This window comes from Buteo buteo, chromosome 1, assembly GCF_964188355.1.
Source record: "Buteo buteo chromosome 1, bButBut1.hap1.1, whole genome shotgun sequence".
In the NCBI taxonomy this organism is placed as follows: Eukaryota; Metazoa; Chordata; class Aves; order Accipitriformes; family Accipitridae; genus Buteo; species Buteo buteo.
In genome coordinates, this window is record NC_134171.1 from 56,807,788 (window position 1) to 56,828,595 (window position 20,808).

General features: G+C 41.7%; 2 protein-coding genes across 8 annotated transcripts in view; one reads left to right on the forward strand and one right to left on the reverse strand.

Annotated features, from left to right (window-relative positions):
- NFKB1 (nuclear factor kappa B subunit 1) overlaps nt 1-20,808 on the forward strand; it is a 63,230-nt gene that overhangs the window by 40,766 nt on the left and 1,656 nt on the right. For all 5 annotated transcript variants that reach the window (XM_075031908.1, XM_075031918.1, XM_075031888.1 and 2 more), the window contains 12 exons: nt 832-954; nt 1,651-1,740; nt 2,914-3,105; nt 5,817-5,958; nt 9,247-9,361; nt 11,456-11,657; nt 12,856-13,025; nt 13,873-13,975; nt 14,864-14,988; nt 15,848-15,914; nt 16,242-16,414; nt 16,550-16,727. In XM_075031908.1, coding sequence (XP_074888009.1) covers nt 832-954; nt 1,651-1,740; nt 2,914-3,105; nt 5,817-5,958; nt 9,247-9,361; nt 11,456-11,657; nt 12,856-13,025; nt 13,873-13,975; nt 14,864-14,988; nt 15,848-15,914; nt 16,242-16,414; nt 16,550-16,727 — 1,680 coding nt within the window. The remainder of the gene's footprint in view (nt 1-831; nt 955-1,650; nt 1,741-2,913; nt 3,106-5,816; nt 5,959-9,246; nt 9,362-11,455; nt 11,658-12,855; nt 13,026-13,872; nt 13,976-14,863; nt 14,989-15,847; nt 15,915-16,241; nt 16,415-16,549; nt 16,728-20,808) is intronic.
- Nucleotides 6,236-20,808, reverse strand: part of MANBA (mannosidase beta) — a 79,724-nt gene continuing 65,151 nt past the window's right edge. For 2 of the 3 annotated variants that reach the window (XM_075032004.1, XM_075031952.1), the window contains 3 exons: nt 20,567-20,710; nt 16,708-16,905; nt 14,985-15,725 (listed from right to left, as the gene is read on the reverse strand). The gene's annotated coding sequence lies outside the window, so the exon portion shown is untranslated. Of the gene's footprint in view, nt 6,648-14,984; nt 15,726-16,707; nt 16,906-20,566; nt 20,711-20,808 lie in introns of those variants that run through there. The other variant, XM_075031943.1, reaches the window with a different exon arrangement.

Consider the following 20,808-nt stretch of genomic DNA (forward strand, 5'->3'; position numbering starts at 1 on the left):
GGGATACTTCTTTTAAATCTTTGTGTTTTGCTTTCCAGGGGGGCTATGTATTATTTTGTACTTACACTATAAAATATTTAGGCTTTTATTTCTACTGTGGCTCAGCATGGTTTGACAGTATTATGTCCTGCCTGCAAATAAGCTATCTTTATTCTGGTGGCTTTTTTGACATTTTAAGTAAATCATGTCAAGCAAACGTTGTTTTCATCATTTCTTGCCATCCTTACCCTTACACAAAAGTTCAAAGTGCACCGCAGGTACTCTGTACTGTTGGAAATCAAAGTGCCTTGTGATTTGCTGACCCTTTGATAAAGGTCCATTTCTGAAGTAGATTTGCTTAGTGGAAAAGCCTATGCTTATATTCCCCAAAGGCAAATTTTCTTGAACAAGTTTGTGGTTCGGGGCACTTGTGCTGGTTTATGACTTGGCTTTAGACATAGAATAATTTTGGGATCACTGATTTCCAGGGCTCTAAGCACATGAGACACTTTTGAAGGAAGCTCTGAGCCCCCTAAGACATCTGTGCACATTTCCCTCCCAGTCTGAGCACAAGGCACCTGACATAACTGAAGAGACGATGCAGGCTGGAGCAATGCTGATGGTCTGGCTGGGGACTTGGCGCTAGCTTGTTTCTCACAGGAATTTTCACTGCTCCATTACCTACAAAGTTGTTCTGTTATTTGGTGGTAGAAGAAAGTTGACTCTTCTACAGCACTCTGCATTTTCCTTTATAAACTAGTAAACTTCAGTAATGCTTTCTCTATGCACATCCTGTTCTGTGCGTGGCCACCAGTAAGAGACTCCTTATCCTGCCTATTCCTTCTAACCCAGATAAAGAAGAAGTGCAAAGGAAACGACAGAAGCTCATGCCAAACTTCTCTGATGGCTATGGTGGAGGCAGTGGCGCAGGAGGCGGTGGCATGTATGGAGGGGGAGGTGGCGGTGCTGGCTCTGGTAAGGCAGCAGTTTTGCGTGAAGAGGGGAAGGGGTTCTGCTTCAAGCAGGACGGGTGTTTATTCTGATTTTTAAAACGTGATGAGGATTTTGTCATCTTTTAAGTAGATGAAACCTGACTCTCGTGTCTTTGTACCAGTGTTACTCATTTCAGTCAAGCATCTCCTTGTTTTCTAAATATTTCATCAGCTCCTTTGCCTTCCTGCTTGGATATAAGGCTCCTGGTGACTTCTTTTTTTCTCTTCCTTGAAGCTTTAAGTTACAGATAACACCTTTCTAGTTGAGGGAGTCAGGAATCCATCATACCTTAGCTTTGTTGCTTCCTGGGGCCTCAAAAGGCACTGAAATTCATGAGACAGCTCAGCTAAGTACCATCTTGGGTGCTTAAAATTAAACAGGTTCTTAATTATTTCTGGGACCAGGAGTGGAATTTGGCAAATTAACCCTGTTAGTGCAAGGAACTATTAAAAAATTTGAGATACTATTTAGTAAATTTTCTACTGTGTTCTATCTGTTGAAGCCAGAGCATATCTGAGATGCAGGATCATAAGAGCATTGCTTTGGTTCTTGCAGCAGAGCATTCAAAAGCTGTAGAAAACAAAATTTCAGTTCTTTATGTTCAGTGTTCTTCTAGATGGTATTTCCATTGCTTTAGGGCGTAATTCTATGAATTCTTAATCTTTTTTCTTTCTTTAGGGTTCAGTTACCCTTCATATGGATACTCTGCTTTTGGAGGGATGCATTTCCACCCTGGCACAACAAAGTCCAATGCTGGAATGAAGCATGGTAACAGTAAAAATGTCGTTCTTGCAACAGTTGAATTAATCATAGAATCATTAAGTTTGGAAAAGACCTCTAAGATCATCAAGTCCAACTGTCAACCCAACACTACCATCCCCACTTAACCATGTCCTGAAGTGCCACATCTACGTGTTTTTTGAACACCTCCAGGGATGGTGACTCCGCCACTTCCCTGGGCAGCCTACTCCAATGCCTGACAACCCTTTCAGTAAAGAAATTTTTTCTAATATTCAATCTAAACCTCCCCTGGCACAACTTGAGGCCATTTCCTCTTGTCCTAACCATGTTTATTTTCTTCTGTAGTATCAGCTGAAGTGTCATGCAGGTCTAGCTAAGCATGCTGGGGAGGGCGCTTTTTTTTTTTCCCTTGAATCAGTCTTTTCTAGAACCTCTCACAGCAGAGGGGTTTGTGTAGATTATACTGCCCTACTTCTCTTTAATTCTGTCCAAGTCCACCTTAAGAGCTGTGTGCATGTTCCTTTTTACTGCGAACTCCTGAGAAGCAGTCACCAAAACCCCTCTGCGTGCTTCTACATTCAGTGTATGTTTCAAGCAACAACCCTTTAGCTTCCTTGAACGTGCTGATTACAGGTGACCCAAGGCCTAGACCAGAGAAAAAGTATCTTACTTGGTTGCCACAGTGTGGTACTCCACAGTAGCCCAGAGAAATAACATAAAAGTCAATGGAAAAGATTGAGTTAATAATAAGGGCGTTCTTGGCTTCCTAAAATAGGAAAGTAATTTCAAATCTACATGTTGAATACTCTGTAGTTATTTGCTAAGTCTCAGGGATGAATTTGCTGTCAGAAAAAAAGAATTAAATCTGAATAATTCTGTTAGGTTTCCTGGGAATACTTCAGACTTGCATTCTTGTACCATAGAGAGAGATGTATATCTGTTGTTATATATAAAAGTTTATCTTTAAAGCAGAGGCTGTCAAAAACATAACATTACTTTAGAGCAAGTTACATTGCTGTGACTGTCCGTGTGTGTTGGCATCTGGAATATTATGGTTCATGAGTGTTTAATGATAACACCTATGTCAAAGTAAATTTTTGTATCGTGTTCTTTAGGGTTTGGGTTTGGGTAGTTGATCTTTATCACTTGCATAAAAAAGCAACAGTACTGGACACTAATGATACTAATTTTTGTTTGAAGGACTGTCAAATAGCACAGCTGAACAAGATGGGAAGAGCTCCGATAAGCAAAGCGACAAATGGGACATGAAACATAATGTGAAAGTGGAAACTATGGAGAGGACTGAGTGCAGAACCTCTGCTGATAATGAGGAGGAGGATGCTGCTTCTTCCTGTAAAACTCAAGTAGATGAAGCAGATTGCAGGTGGCAGGGTAAGTGAGCAAGTAAATGTATTTAGGGTAGATCAAACTGCAGTACGGGTAAAGCTGCTGTTAAAGGCCTGGAAACTCCATAAATGTCTGCTTGCTGTTTCAAAATGTGATAATGCTTCCTGGAGGAAAAAGGGGGGATTCCATTCCCCCAAATCTAAGGTCCCTCCCCATACGTAGTTCTGTAGATAATTTTCCAGCTTTGTACTGCCAGTGGGCAACTAAGCTTGTGCGTGTCATGCAAGGAGAAGAGATAGCTTAGCCTGCTGGGCACATTTAACACTGCTTTATGATAAACCTGTATGAGGAACACTGAAAGCAGTGAAGGTACATGGAATACAATTCAGCAGTTGACATGGCTTTTGATATTTGAAAGGCTTTAATGCATGAGTAAATGGATATTGTCCTGATTGTTGCAGTAGTTCTTCCCTGCAATTCTGCTGTTAAATTGTGTGCAAATTAGCATTAAAGGTTTGAATTTGAAATGTCACATGGGAACAGAAACATTTACAAATACATATTAAAATAACACTGTTGGGTAGCAAAGTCTTGTACGTCAAACTGGTGAACAAAAGGGGAGGAAGGCAAGTGTAGTCAGTAGAAATGGTTTAGCAGTAGAGTTGTAAAATATATGAAGACTACAAATTACCCTTTCCCAGACAGTAAGACTTTCTTTTCCTGGATTGTTTTTCGAAAGAGTTGATGGTCACTTTTTTTAAAGGATTTGAGTAATCCTGCTTCTCATAAAATTAAAAAAAAACAACAGTTGGACTAGAAAGAATGGTAGTGGTAGGAATTTAGCAGGAAGGAATTTTTTGTTCTTGGCTTTTACCAAGTGCAATGTGATCTAGATCAACTTTTGTTGTTTCCTCCTTGGTCAGGGAGAGGGCATGTTATCTAGTGTGTATCAGCCCTGTGTGACACTTGCTATTAACAGCACTAGAAACTGGCTTGGGAAACCAGAGTCACGTAGTAGGTGGGTTGTAGTTGTAAAAACCTCCAAGATGTAGCTGCTTGTGATCTGAGAAACAGATGGTGCTCCTGAGAAAAGCTGAAGAACTTGCTGTTTGCAGCTGTGGTTGTGATAAATCCCATGGCTGATTCAGAGAGCAAAATCTTTTGCAGAGATGTGAAGAAATAATAATGTCCGTTTACCAGTCGCCAAGGAGGGGCCTGAACTGTTGACCTGGTTTCCAAGTAATGAACATTGTAGGCAGGAAGTTGAATGTTTCTTTTCTTTATCTATTATATAATGGCATGAAAAGAGGCAGTCTCAAGCTCCAGGTTATATGAAGAATAGATGCAGAAGAACAGGCTCCATGAAGTGGCTACTGCAGGTTTGAACATTTGGATATCAGACTAAAAGATGCTATCTCATAGTATTTTGAAGGATGTCTTCCTGTGTGCTTGATATGAGAAACGAGGGAGGTTTAGCATCTAGTTTTTTGGACTTTGGAAATGTCTATGAGAAAAGACTGAATTGCTTAACACCCTTTACCCTGGATATATATCCTGAACATAACATCCATTTAATGCTATTATTTAGCGTTAAAAGGTAAATAGCAAATATATCCGCCTGGGCATATAGTATAGGAACCATAGTGATGTATTGGCTAGAACAGTAAGCTGCATGGATAGCTGAGTAAGTCTTTGGCTTGCAGAAATGATGTATTCGTGTTCATCAGGGATGTGGTTCTAACCCAGTCTAAATGCCTGGTTTTGTGTAGCTGGAAATCCTGGGTGTTCTCTCCCTATGTGTGCTTTAAATAACAAAGTCTGTTTTACTTGTTTGCTGTTAGTAATTTCTAACCCTACAAGGTTTTATAGAAACATGAAACTGTTCAAAATACAAGCTGGTTTTAGATGATACTGCTTCCCAGAATGACGACTGTGGTTTGAAAGTTCATCTATTTCATTTTCGCTAGTTTCTTGCTGATACAGAACCACAAAGGTATTGACAGAGCAGCTATAGTGACTTTTTTCCACAGATGAGTTTCTTTCCTCCCCTTTCCCCTTTTGCCTCTCTACCATGACAAATTCTGCTTTTTGAAATCTCAGTAGTTGTATATTTTATAAGTCTAAAATCAGGATACTACAAATACTAAGCATTGTAAACATTGGAATGTTTTAAACAGGTGAACAGACTCTCTGTGCTGCTGCTGTAAAGCAGGAGAGACTGCATGGTTTGAGTTGGAGGGGGGGGCACAAAGCCCTGCATTTATTCCATAGCTTTTCTGTGAGTTTCTGTGCAATATTTGACAGGTCCCTTAGGCTTCTTGTGTCTCAGTTTTCTCAAGTCTAAACTACTCAGAACTGTACGGGAGGTTCTTGTAAGCGCTCTATGGACAAGAGTCCTTAGATGTTGCTCGTATCTAAGCAAATCCAAGTTCCTGCTCCTTTTGTCTCATTACACACAAGTGCACATCAATGCAATTAATTCAGTGCCACTCAATTTAAAGGTAGCCTCCAGGGTTTGACTGTTCTCAGAATTCTTGCTGCCTGAATGCTCAGCATGCACCTAGTTTTTCTTCTAAGGGTCTCATTCCCTCTATCCTTACCTCTCAGCAGTAATAAGCAACCTGTCTCAGTAAATCAGTGAATAATGCTTGGTGGTCTGCACTTTGTATTTCTTTGGCAGCACAAACGCCTGTCAAAAGAAGGTGGTGTTGCAAAGAAGACAACTGAACTGATGAAGGCAAAACTTTGTGTTGCAGATGGTCTGTTCCTGGAGAAGGCCATGCAGCTTGCCAAGCGTCACTGCAATGCTCTCTTTGATTATGCTGTAACTGGAGATGTGAAGATGCTGTTGGCTGTTCAGTGCCATCTCACTGTTGTCCAGGATGATAATGGAGACAAGTAAGTTGGTCTATACTTACTGGCTTGAAAGTCATGTTTTTAATGGCAGGATGGTGTGGTAAATTTGTTGTGTCCCCTGCGGGTGCCGATCATGGATTGCAGCACTGCTCTAATCAAATAAATATCATTCTCCTTTGTGTTGTTTGGGAGAGGTACAGCTGCAATTTAGACATTTTCGTTGTATTTGCAGAAAAGTCACTCACATCACAAAGTTCATTGATCCAGTACCTGTCAGAAAGTAATCTGGTCATTGAGGGTATGTTGAGCTTGTTGTGAGTTTGTTTGCCTTTTTTTTTTTTTTTTTTTTTTTTCCTTAAAATCGACTGAGCATGAAGTGCTATGCTTGCATCATGGTACACAGTTGATGGGGATCCTCAGCTTTGTGCTGAAGGAAAGTGCCCTGCTTTTTATTCCATGCAAGTCCTTAAGTCATCATAGGAAGCTTTAAATTACAGATGCACCGGGAGATGTAGAAAGAATAGCTGGAGGGTCCATGCTGCTCTTCTCCCACTGACACCAAGTTCTTTCCAGAGGACGGTGGTTTGCTCTTGCTTATGTCTGTACTGTAGTCTTCCAAGAGATTGCACAGATGTTCGTGGCAGACTTCGCTGCTAATATTTCCATAACAGTCCTTCAGTAACATGAGCTGAAGTAGAAATCCATTTTGTTCCTCTACACTTACGCAGATTCTGTGGGACTCAGAGGGTGAAATACAGTGAGGAACTAATGATTAGTAGTTACTTAAAAGCAAATTCAGTGGGAGTGGCTCTGAACACATATCTCTTCAATAAGCTCACTTTTTAGCTGACAGGCTTTGGGCAGGCCCTGTGCAATCACTTGTGTTTCCTTAAATTTCAGTATTTTGTACGGTAGAAGCCATATAAGCCTTAAGGTGTCCAGCTAGATGGAAAATTACAAGCAACTGAGACATGCCATCCCACTGTTTGATTATTCTGTGAGAGGCTACTACTTTCACTCCACTTTCAGTGAAAATAGGTCTCAGATTACTGATAAAGGACTGCAAAATCAAAGATAGCTACTTTACTTGCTTTGCTTTCCAATTAGCAACCTGATGTCTGCTTTTAAGAAAGCAGGAATATGAACAAGGCAGGAGCTAGCAACCAAATCTGCTAGCACTTTGGACAATACAGCTTCTGTGTTTAACAACAACAAAAAAAAAAAAGCGGGGTAGAGAAGTATTGACCAAGCAGGACCTGCATTTAAATATGACAAGGTGCCCCTCAGATTTGGACTTGCGGGGCATTTCAACAAAGTCAAAATACTTTTCAGAATGATGGTAAATAGTTGTTTTCTTCCTGCATTAAGAAGTACCTGCAAATATGTGAGGTTCAAGCTCATGTCATCTTTCTCCTGGGATGGATTTTAGTCTGTGAGCATGTAATACATCTAAATTACTCTGCAGCTTTTTAACAAAACAAAGTTTTGGTGACTGTCTTCCAGCCCTCTCATACAAGCTGTTTAAAGGAGGAGGAAAAAAAAAAGGTCAAAACTCATAAATCAGTTTCCCTAATTTTCACTTTAATCATTAAAATTATAGGTCAAAAACTACACATTTTTTGCTTAAGCCTTTAATGAAGTATTGCTGTCAACAATTTTACTTGTCTTTTATCAAAGTAGTATGTAGGGAATGAAAATACCTTCTGTGGGACCCTGTGTTGTGTTTTATGGCTTTGAGACAAAATACGTTAATCTGTGCTTAGTGTATATTTATGGTGGGCATTCAGTAACACTGGCTGTTACTGCGTTTATACCAGTACCACCACTTTCCAGAAGCCTGACAGTATTACGGCACTCTGCTTCCATAGCAGTGCTGAAATGCGTTTTCTGATGTAGGACTGCTTAAGAAATGGAATTGATTGCCCTTTCATGGTCTAGTCAGCATGTCTTTACAGCATCATGTGTAGTGGCAGGGTAAAGTTAAAATACTTGCTACAGGAAAGAGAACTAAAGGCAGTAGAAAAGCAAATTTGTTTCTGAAGTGAGATTTGGAAAGAAAATGTCGGCATGATAGAGCATAGTAAGAAGCACCTACCAGAGAACAGCGGAATAGCTCTTTTACGGTAGTGGTGGGACTGTTTGAACAGCACAGGAGAATTGAAGGAGGGAACATGCTGTGGTACTTCCTATGGCAGTGTCCAGAATAATAAAACAGGCCTTTTGAGCGTGAGTTTGGTTTAGAAATCATTCCCTTTTTATTCCCTTTTTAAAATATCTTCTGGTTTTGAGTGCTCTCAGTCTCAATTTCAAGATGACTCTATGCCTTGAATGGGAAAGAACTTTTTTTCATGAAAGTGTAGATCTGAGTATATTCAGGTATTTCTGCAGCAGCATAACAAACACACCACATGTCCTATGCTGATATTGTGTGTCAGCAGCAACATACTAAAAAGATGAGTCTAGAAGTTGGCCAACATCTGTTAAGGGAGAGCTTGGCAAGATATGTTTCAAAACCAAAGGCATGACTTTGAAATGAAGTCTCAAGGGAACAAGACAAATTGAGTTCTGTTGGAGAGGGGCGATGGGATTCACAACCTGGTTTTTTCCTGGTGTCATTTTGCAAGTACAGCCACGCTGGCTGGTGGCAAAGGACTTGACTTTGGAGAAGTGCACAGGAAACACCATTGCATTAACCCAGTAGAAGCGGTGAAGTGTCTTGCTATGCAGTTAGTCATGTCCCAAACCAGGTTTTTTTCTTTGTCATGACATCTCTGGGCACTGCTGCAAATCCTGTAGCTGTTAGTCACCAGGCCTCAGTCCTTAGTCATTTTTCTGTTTGAAAACGAAGAAAGAAAACGCCACAGATCTGGGGAAACCCCCAAGGGAAAATCTGCTTTGGTGGCAGAGAGGCCTGTGGAAATTCTGAAGGAAGGTTTTGACAGTAAAAGGTGTTCATGTGCTGCATAATTCAAAACATGAAAAAAACAAAACAGCAAAGAATCTGGGGATTTCAACAAGTTCTGAAACAATTGTTTTGTGCTACAAAGTTTATATTTATTAGACTAGGAGATAAGTTAAGCTCAGGACCAGCAAAAGCCATCCTGAGTCTGCTTTTGTGATTGAAGGATTAAACACAGTTACCTTCTGACTAGCTTTTTTTAATGTTGGGATTCATTTTAGGTGCTGCTATTTAGTGCTGAAATCATGACCTCTAATAGTCCAGTGTTTGGATCAGTTAGAATTCAATCAGATCTACAGCAAAACCTTAAAATTTTTATAATAAATTTGAAAATAGTGTGAATTTGTTCATCTGTTTTTTGTTTGTTTCAGTGTCCTTCATTTAGCAATTATCCACCTTCATACTGAGCTGGTGAAAAACCTCTTGGAAGTGATGCCTGATCTGAATTATAATGACATCATTAACATGAGAAACGACCTTTATCAGGTGTGCAGTTGTGGTGGTATAAGTGTTGTTGATTGTTCAGCCAGTAAAAAAAATTCCACAACTTACTGTCTGTCTTATTTTTCTTCTATTCGTTGGAATGAGTCCAGATCAGAGTGTAATGCAAACAAGTTTAGAAGCACAATGACATATTGTAAGGTGGTGGAGGAGCAAGAGCATATTTTCACTGTTTCAGTTCATAATTCCCCTTGGTGTCAACAGAAACATCTCCATGGGTCAATCATAGAACAGGCCAAAAGTATGAAATTTGTCAGTTCATGTCTTCATTATTTGGCTTCTCTGCTATTAAACCAGCAGTATGGATTACAGTGTGCCAACTCTGGGCTCTTTTGACCTTTCTAACATGGGATAACTCGGGATCATGAGTCAGTTGCTGTGTCATCAGTTATCTAGAGGCATGCAGAAGCTGTAACAAACTCTACCCTTCCTGTAGCCCAGATGATATTTGTGCCCATCACATGTACACCAAGATTTCCCTTTCATTTCTAGATTCACATTATAGCAAAACAAAAAAAAAGCCCATCCCCATGTCTTTTACCTAGCAGGAAAAGAATTCTTAACTGCCAGGCACAATTCTGTCTCCTCGCCTTCATCTGTGACAGAGTCTGAGCTTTTTGTATTGTAACTCAGACAGGCTTTTAAGAGCTGTGGAAACCTGCCTGGAAAAGAATCTCTTTTCAACTGTGCACACCATTCAGTTGTCCCAAAGCTGGACATTACACAGCAGCACTCTGACATTTGTGTTGTTTCTTTTGCTGTGAACAGTAAAGGCAGGTTTTTATTCTACACAGATAGTCCCAGAGGGTTTGACTTTTTTGTTCTCTTTCGCATTTCATTTTTAAGTTCCTATAAAGCAAGTTTGAAATGTGGAGGCTGGTGAAAGCAAGCAGAAGATTCTGAATTGAATTATGTGCCCTCTCTGTAAAAGAAACGGGAAGCAAAGCTGTGTTCCACGCAAGAAATAGATCTCTGACTGCCAGGACGTCTACAGCTATTCCTACCTTCTACTTAAACCTTCAGCCAGTGGTGGGAGGGAATGTAGGCTTGGGCTAGAATTTTCCTTCTGTACAGATAATCTGAAAGCTGAATTGTATGTGTACCTTATAAATTCACTAATTAATTGCAAATATGTTGACAAATCTATTGACAAACACCAGCTTATTGTACAGAGCTGGAATTAGTCTTTTTTTACAGTCCTCTGTTAATACAGGGATAATGATATGGAGATGGAATCTTGTGCAATTTTTAGATTATTTTAGTGTTGGAAATGTGATTCCCAAACCCTACTGGAATGCTTACTGTTTAAATACATATGTTTCTGAGTGTGTTCTACATGATGCTGTTCACTGGCAAGACTGTCAAGAATGCAGTATACAATCAACCTTTGGAAGTACTTGAAACCTCTTGGTCTGAGAGCTTTTTGGTGCTGCAGGTGTCTTTGCACAAAAATGGAGAACATGCAAATAGAATCAGCTAGCTAGACACGTGCTGTGTAAATGCACAGTTGTTCTGCACTTTGACAAACGCACAGAACAGCAGGATTTTCTTTTCTTCTGTGCAGTCATTTTGAAGGATAAGGAGATCCTAAGCCCGTGGCTGTAAACCTCCTATTCAGGAGCAAAATTAGAGCATAGTTCGGTGCCAAAGGCAGATTTGAGCAGGCCCTGGAAAGTGTGTGTGCTCTCTCTGTGGCATGAACTTGGCTACGGGGCAGCTGGAAGCAGGGTTACAGTGTCTGGGGGGACACAGGGATTATCTCCTTTCCAGAGTCCCTTGCACCGCAATGCTCAAATAGCCAGGTCAGTGCCCTGGCTTACAGAGCAGGCAACATCTTTTGTTCCTCCCAAAGTCCAGCTGCTGACACTAGCAAGGCAGGTTTTATTTCCAGTAAGTAGAAACCCTATTTGTAGTATGCAGTAGGAAAAAAACGTACACATACGCAAGCTTTTAATTTCTGTTAGCTTTGAAGTGGGGTAACATCTTCTCACAGTAGGGGCTTTTATGGATTTAAGAGATTTCTGTAGAAGTGATGTAGCTGTTGCTTATCTTCTCATGGCTTGCTTCTGTCACTTCTAGACCCCTTTGCACCTGGCAGTAATCACAAAGCAGGCAGAGGTGGTGGAAGACTTGCTGAAGGCTGGAGCAGATGTCAGCCTTCTGGATCGCCATGGTAATTCTGTCTTGCATTTAGCTGCTACCGAAGGAGATGAAAAGATTTTGCGTTTACTCCTCAAGCATAAGAGGATATCTCCAATGGTCGACCTTTCCAATGGTGAAGGTATGGAAAGATAATGGCTGTATTTTACACTTGCCTATGGGACAAGCACACCTCAATTCCTGCCAACACAGTGTTTCTACACAGGTAGATACAGACCTTGGAAATAGCATCTTTCCCCATTTTGCATGTGCTATCCTTGGCTTTTACATGCCTGCAGTCACAGATGACAGAACACAGACGTGTAGGTTTTCTGGTTATACAGAACATAAGGATTGGTAATGGCCACGTGACACAGTATGGATTTGAATTTTTGTTACGGTATATTTTCTTTAATCTCGCAAAACTTCAAGCACTGTGTTCCTCCTGAGATACCTTATGCAACCACTGGTTTTTAAAAAAATCCCCCCAGAAGAAAATGTTTCTTCCTCCTCTCTAATGAATGAAATCCCCTCAAAAATAGTTTCTGGACCAGTGTTGAGTTTTACATCTGGTACTTGTGACCATACAGAATTAGAGCCTATAAAATAACCACAAAGACGCAACTCTCCCATTTTTCAGTGCTACAGATAATTTGAATTTAGTATTCGTGCTCTAGCAGATTGTAAAATGTCTGACCTAAAAATGTCATTATGGGATTCAAACAACTGTATTAAGTTCCTCAGAGAGATGGGGGTTTTGTTTTGTTGGCTTGGGGTTGGTGTGTGTTTGTTTGTTTGTTTTTTAAATATAAGGCTTTATTATTCTCTTTTTGAGCTGGTACAGGTAGTCTTGAGGTGATAGGGCAGTGTGACCTTACAGGAGGATGATACTAAAATATACCAATTATTCCCCAGACTGTTTCTAGAAGAGATGTTCAGTAGCAGATGGGGCCAGTGCAGGGTACCTACTTGTTTAGTACCAAGATGCAGATTTTCTTTTTAAGGCTCCTCTCCTTTGAGACAAAGAGATGCTCTAGGTGAGCTCTTCAGTTCCTGCCTTCTGTTCTACCTTGTAATCTGCTGATTTTTTTTTTTTTTCCATGCATGGCTTTGACTTGCCATCAATAACACTAGTTCTGATTTATGCACAAAGAACATTTTTATTAACTATCTTTTAGCGTATAAGCAGGCAAAATAAGTCATTTCTCCTCAGATAACTACAGTAACTTTCACTCATTTTACAATTCTCATAGATGCGGCCACTTCAAAACTCATTACTCTGACATTTCTGTATTTTTCAAATATTAATACACGTGATGGATGGCTTTTGTTTTGTGTAGGTCTCAGTGCAATTCACATGGTGGTGATAGCAAATAGCATGGCCTGCCTCAAACAGCTGATTGCTGCTGGAGTTAACGTCAATGCTCAGGAACAGAAATCGGGACGAACTGCATTGCATTTAGCTGTTGAACAAGAGAACATCCCTTTGGTGGGCTGCCTTTTGCTTGAGGTAGGGGCAGAATTTCTTTCAGGTCTTTTCACTTACATATTTAAAACCTCTTGGAAATCCTCAAGTGCTTCAGAGGAACAGTAGTAAGGGTGTTTTCCTGTGTATTGACTTGTTTACTTAAATCAGTAAAAAGGCAAAATTATTGCTAATGTTACTCATTATTACTTGTTTAGCAGTGCTGGCACATCTTTTGCCCAAGTTGAGGCGTTAAATGTGACCCTGACCTGACCACATATGCCGTGTTTAATTTGCACCAAGTAATCCCGACAGCCAGTGAAACTACTCTTGAACAAGTTAATCATTTCATCTGTGTGAAGTGGAATGTGTATACAGATGTGCATGGAGAGATGGTTGTGTATAAATATTTGTCTCATCTTTCTAAAACCTTGATCCTAGCGTGCTTAATTCTGCACACCCAGAGCTGGCTGCAGTAGCTTTCCTTGGTATCTGTGTACGAATGTGCCGCCAGCCTACCTGCTCTCCTGAAGAGCAGCAGGAAGGCAGATTTCTGTGCACACCAGTTTAGGCGCCAAATGCTGCAGGTAATCGGATGGCAGAGCTACTACATGGGATGCAAAGTGGCTTTTATCTACCTGACCTATTTGGGTTTATATGCTGTGCCTCCTGCTGTAACACTGGAGCACACAACCACCATCTGTTCCTGCATGGAGATGGTTGTAGTTGCTTTCTCATTCCTTCTTTTCAGACAATGATTAGAGTTTTTACCCAAACAGGCGTGGAATGGTGCTTATTTGCACAGTAGCGATGTTTATGCAGACATGAGTTTCTGCAGCTGTATTGTATAGACAAGTAGCACTTTTCTTTTTGTCGTTCAATAAAAACTTAGGGTGATGCAGATGTGGACAGCACTACATATGATGGGACAACTCCTCTTCACATAGCAGCTGGAAGGGGCTCTACAAAATTGGCAGCAGTTCTCAAAGCAGCAGGTATGAAAATAGATATTTGCTGCAGAGTTTTCTTTCACAGTGATGATTCAGGTTAGAAGGCTGCAAGCAGAAAAGAATGTGCCAGTGAACTTATTTAATGAGCAGAAGAAATTAAAAGCACGAAGGTTTGCTTTTCCTCAGGGAAGTCCTATTTCCAGGTGCTGTACTACTCTTTAGCACCATCTAATGGCTAAAAAGGCAAATTATGTTAGTCAAGGAAAAAAAAAATCTCTTGAACACTCTTGGAAGTTTTTTGAGTATTTCTTTTGTAGTTTTTTATAGCTGAAGAAGCAGAGAAGAGACCTCATTACATAATTGGGATAAGTGTTGGACTGCTTTAAAAACAAAACAAAAAAATAGGTCACTGAAACATGAGCTTGTTAGTGTCTCCTATTTCATATCACTGTGGGAAGAGTTAGTTTTGAATATTTATTGGAACATTTTTTCAGTTGTATTTAGACCTGATTTTTCTCCTTTGAAACAGAAATGCAAGCTTCCCATTGCTCTGGCTGCGTGCTTGGTCTTTTTAATAATACCCACTATAAAAAGAAGCACCACACTATTGCTTCATCACATACACAGAGCATAGCATGTGAGCCAAGAATGGGACTGGAAGGCAGTTGATACAATCATAGCTCGTGCTCTGGGCTCTAACACTCTGCACGTCATTTTTTCCCTCTTTATAAAGGAAAGTAGCATTATACAGAGATGTGACAGCATTTAACTTTAGTCAATAAAGCTGTTTGCTGACCTAATATAAAATGTAGTTCAGCTTGAGTAGCTAAATTAGCAATTTGGCATTCAGAACTTAGAATACATATTTTAAATATTGTTGAAAAGCAGCTTGAAGCCTTTTCTTAGGAATTTTTTTTCACACTTGTTTTCCAGGTGCAAATCCTCATGTTGAGAACTTTGAGCCATTGTTTGATCTAGATGACGTGAAAGATGATGAAGATGACGATGAAGGGATTGTGCCTGGAACAACACCACTGGATATGGCGGCCAGCTGTGAGGTATGTGGTCTGGCTTTTTTAATAATAAATGATAGTTCAGCTTTCTTGGCCAGCTCCTTTCACTGCATCCACAGTTATTTCAATGGTGACAAGCTACTGATTTGCGATCAAAAATTAAACTAATTCAGCCACAACTCCCCCCTGTGAAATAGCATTGGAAGAAAGCTCCACTTAACAGACTACTTCTACTGAACAGGAATGGCCAGGCACTTCTTGAAATAGTTGCACTACAGTCTTCAATGTGGAAAAGTGTTTAGCTGGTTGGGCAGCTTGTGCTTGAAGGCCCATATTCAGAGATGCTCTCTAGTGGGTTTCTTTGCTGCGTGTTCTTCAGAACTGCAGACTTTGTGTGGAGGGAAAATACACTCTTCTGTTGTGTCCTGCCCAAACAGTGATGAGGCTGCATGGTCCATGCTTATAGTAGCTGATAACGTGCAGTTGGCTTGGTGTGAGTGTAAGGTACAAGCAGTCAGCATCCCTAATCACATGGAGCTGGGGAGTGGTACTAGCCTTAGGTGAAAATCTAACCCAGGCTTTGTTTTAAATTACTAGTTGCAGACAGGCAATAACTTCTCCTTTAGGCACTGCTGCCACCATTTACTTACTGCAAAGACTTCCTCTGTATCTTGAAAACAGTTGCCAGATGACATAGGTAAAGGGCAAGGGAGATCAGCTTCTCAAGATTTCTCCCTCAAGCTTTGCACAGGTCTTCTACAGTATCTTTTGTCATACTGATCCTGGGACAGAAAAAATTTACAGATGGCATTAGGGCTTTACACAATACTACTGAGAATTGTCAAGATAATGGACACGAACCAGGTTTCTGCTAATAAATACTGACTTTAATGCATTCTCTTAGGTGTATGACATATTAAACGGCAAACCCTACGAGTCAGCAGTGGTTTCGAAGGACTTACTGACACAAGGTAACATCTATAAAGATGACTTGACAATATCCCTCTAGTGATTGAGTACTAAATGTGTACTTGCAGAAGACATTGCCCTGCAATAGCTTGTAACTGAAATGAGGAGGCAGAAGAGGTACCCTCCCACCTACTCATTCATAGAATTAGCTTGATTCTGTTAAGGGTAGGTCACAAGGACACAAAGGAGTACATTTTCAATATCACAGCAATACATTAGTGAACACTGGGATTGATGGACACTAAAATACTCTTCAATTTGGCTTTGTTAGAAATGAACTGGTGCATGATTTGTATAAATAATAAACTAACATATTTCTCTGTTCCCAGGACATTTGAGAGAGCTGAATGAAAGTTCCAAGATGCAGCTTTACAAACTATTGGAATTGCCCGATCCAAAGAAAAACTGGTCCACTCTAGCACAAAAACTGGGTCTTGGCATACTTAATAATGCCTTCAGGCTGAGCCCTTCCCCATCGAAAACTCTGCTAGATAACTATGAGGTAATGTGGCTGTAACAAGTTACAAAGAACACTCAAACATAGAGAGAACATTGTCCTCCTGCATGGTGAGACAGTGCAGCCCTTTTGTTTTAGCCAGCCTGGATGATGGTGAGTATCTGGTGTCTTCTCTCTTAGGTTTCTGGTGGTACAGTTCAAGAGTTGATTGCTGCTTTGAGACAGATGGATCACACAGAAGCCATTGAAATCATACAGAAAGCACTAGCCATCTCACAAAGCCCACCTCACTTGGAGGACAATACCACAAAAGCTCTTCCATCGTCATCACCACCCACCTTTGCAAATGGAGAGACAGGTAAAATTGACAGCGAAACATCAAGAGCTTTACTTCAGATGTTTTTTTTCAGTACCTGCCCCGGCCTTGGACTGCTGATAGGTTGCATAGTTTCTTACACACAATGCCTGAGCTGCATACCTGTTTCAGAAATATTTTACTGCAGCACAACTTTTCTCATCATAGACATTTGCTAGGCCTAGAAGAGAGGGGAAAAATGAGTCATGTGAATCCATAGCTCTGCATTACAGTATTGATTATATGGCCTCCCTTTTCTAAAACCAGACATCTGCCATTTACTGATGGTAACTCCTTGGATGTACTGGGGGTAAGTTTCAAAAGATAAACTAGGCAATGATCTCCCAGGCCTGTACAAGTGTTGCTACCTTTTTACTTCCCCCACCCTTGTATCTGGATAAACAAAAACGTTTTGGGTTCATAAACTTCTCAGTAAGACTTTGGTATTAAATTTCTCTTTCCACAATATGTGGCACTCCAAAATGGCCCCGTGTTCTACAGGCAAAGAAATTGGGGATGGTTTAGGTTACAAGGGACTTCCAGCAGTCAGGGTGTCCAACTGCTTCCTCAGAGCAGAGCCAATGTAACATTACATGATGTTGTTCTTGTCATGTCCAGTTGAGTTTTGAGCATCTTCAACAGCAGAGGTCCTACAGTGGTTTTGGGCAGGGGACTCTACTAACAGAAAGATTAGATTGGATGGCTACAAGCTCTTCAGAAGGGACAGGCAAGGTAGAAGAGGTGGTGGGGTGGCTCTCTATGTTAGGGAGTGTTTTGACTGTACAGAGCTACATGATTGTGATGACAAGGTGGAGTGCTTATGGGTGAGGATGAGAGGGAAAGCCAATAAGGCAGATATTGTGCTGGGAGTCTGTTATAGACCACCTGACCAGGTTGAAGAGACGGATGAATTGTTCTACGAGCGGCTGGCAGTAGTCTCAGAATCGTGTGCCCTTGTCCTCGCGGGGGACTTAAACTTTCCAGACATCTGCTGGAAATACAATACAGCAGTGAGTAAACAATCTAGGAGATTCCTGGAGTGTGTGGAAGATAACTTCCTGATGCAGCTGGTGGGTGAGCCAACCAGGGGAGGAGCCTTGCTGGATCTGTTGTTTACAAACAGGGAAGGACTGGTGGGAGGTGTGATGGTCGGAGGCTGTCTTGAGCTTAGTGACCATGAAATGATAGAATTTTCAATTCTTGGTGAGGCAAGGAAGGTGGTCAGCAAAACCACCACTATGGACTTCCGGAGGGCAGACTTTGGCCTCTTCAAGGCACTGGTTGAGAGAGTCCCTTGGGAGATGGTCCTGAAGGGCAAAGGGGTCCAGGAGGGATGGACATTCTTTAAGAAGGAAATCTTAATGGCTCAGGACCAGGCTATTCCCATGTGCTGCAAGTCAAACCACCAAGGAAAATGACCGGCCTGGCTGAACGGGGAGCTTTTGCTAGGAGTCAAGAAAAAAAGAAGAGTTTATCATCTCTGGAACAAAGGGTGGGCAACTTGGGAGGAGTACAGGGATCTTGTTAGAGCATACAGAGAGAAAATTAGAAAGGCAAAAGCTCAGCTAGAACTAAATCTGGCCGCTATTGTAAGGGACAACATAAAATGTTTTTACAAATATGTCAACAGTAAAAAGAATCCCAAGAAGAACATCTATCCCTTAATGGATACAAAAGGGAACGTTGCCACCAGAGATGAGGAAAAGGCTGAGGTACTTAATGCCTTCTTTGCCTCAGTCTTTAATAATGAGTCCAGTTATCCTCGGGGTATTGCACCCCTTGAGCTGGAAGGTAAGGATAAAGAGCAGAACATACCCCCTGTAATCCAGAAGGAAATAGTTAGTGACCTACTACGCCATCTGGACACTCACAAATCTAGGGGATCTGATGGGATCCATCCAAGAGTACTTAGGGAACTGGCAGAGGTCCTTGCCAAGCCACTCTCTATCATTTATCGGCAATCCTGGTCAACAGGGGAGGTCCCAGAGGACTGGAGGCTTGCCAGTGTGACTCCTATTTATAAGAAGGGTCGGAGGGGGGATCCAGGGAACTACAGGCCTGTCAGCCTGACCTCGGTACCGGGGAATATTATGGAACAGTTTGTCTTGAGAGCACTCACGTGGCAAGTCCAGGATAAGAAGGGGATCAGGCCCAGTCAGCACGGGTTTACGAAAGGCAGGTCCTGCTTGACCAACCTGATCTCCTATGACCAGGTGACCCGCCTAGTGGATGAGGGAAAGGCTGTGGATGTTATCTACCTGGACTTCAGCAAGGCCTTTGACACTGTCTCTCATGGCATACTCCTTGAGAAACTGGCATCTCATGGCTTGGACAAGTGTACTCTTGTCTGGGTGAAAAACTGGCTGGCTGGATGAGCCCAGAGGGTTGTGGTGAATGGGGCGAAATCCAGTTGGTGGCAGGTCATAAGTGGTGTTCCTCAGGACTCGGTGTTGGGCCCTGTTCAATATCTTTATTAATGATTTGGATGAGGGGATTGAGTGCACCCTCAGCAAGTTTGCAGATGACACCAAGTTGGGAGGCAGGGTCGATCTGCTTGAGGGTAGGGAGGCTCTACAAAGAGATCTGGACAGGCTGGATCGATGGGCTGAGGCCAATCGTATGAAGTTCAACAAGGCCAAGTGCTGGGTCCTGCACTTTGGTCAGAGCAACCCCATGCAATGCTACAGGCTTGGGGAAGAGTGGCTGGAGAGCTGCTTGGTGGAAAAGGACCTGGGTGTGCTGGTTGACAGCCAGCTGAATATGAGCCAGCAGTGTGCCCAGGTGGCCAAGAAGGCCAACAGCATCCTGGCCTGCATCAGAAATAGTGTGGCCAGCAGGAGCAGGGAGGTGATTGTTCCCCTGTACTCGGCACTGGTGAGGCCGCACCTCGAGTCCTGTGTTCAGTTTTGGGCCCCTCACTACAGGAAAGACATTGAGTTGCTGGAGCGTGTTCAGAGGAGGGCAACCAAGTTGGTGAGGGGCCTGGAGCACAAGTCTTATGAGGAGCAGCTGAGGGAACTGGGGCTGTTTAGTCTGGAGGAGAGGAGGCTGAGGGGAGACCTTATTGCTCTCTACAACTACCTGAAGGGGGGTTGTAGTGAGGTAAGTGAGTGCTGGTCTCTTCTGTCAGGTGGCTGGAGATAGGACAAGAGGAAATGGCCTCAAGTTGAGGCAAGGGAGATTTAGGTTAGATTTTTTTTTTTTAGAGAGGGTTGTCAGACATTGGAACAGGCTGCCCAGGGAAGTGATTGAGTCACCATCCCTGGAGGTATTCAAAAAGCGAGTAGACGGGGTACTTCAGGACATGGTTTAGTGGGCATGGTTGATGGTTGGACTCGATGATCTTGAAGGTCTTCTCCAACCTAAATGATTCTATGATTCTGTGAAAAACAGAGGTTGTGAGAAGGCAGAAAGTCGTCAGGGATGTTCAGTCACTGCCTGGCCATGTTAAGTAACAAAAACCTTTGGTTTTTTCCTGATGCCCTGTTCAAACACTGGTAGTGCTGCCAGCACCCTAATGTGGAAACTTACACCCTATGTGAAAATACTGTAGGTATTTCTGGAAAGAAAAAAGAAATCCCACAGTAACTCCATCCTGGTCTAATGTTGCTAGTTTACTCTCTATAGAAAACTCTTTGTTCTGTTACAGAATGAACCTTCATACCTATTCAAAAGTACATGTTGCCCCTTTAGATTAATCTAGAAGGGTAGGAGGGATTCTGCTGCCTTGCAATATGAATGGACTGCATCAAGTCATTTATTTTAAGATGGTTATTTAGAAAAATAATACTGAACTCTAATATGCTGGGCACTGTTCTAGTCACACTGAGCCCACCTCATACCTTCAACTCAGATACTGTTCTCTTGCAGTCAGGCTCTCCTTTTGTGGATCTTGCATAGAAGATAGCTGCTGCTGACTTCTTTGTATTTCAGGCTCACTTACTAGATGAAAATTGTTCAAGTATTTATTTGGCTCAGAAATAAACCTGTAAGTGAAGTAACATGAGAAAGTTTAGGAGCCTCATCCTGGAGCTGTGTACTTGCACAAAGTTTAGGAATCTGAGAGCCAGGGAACCTTTTGCCC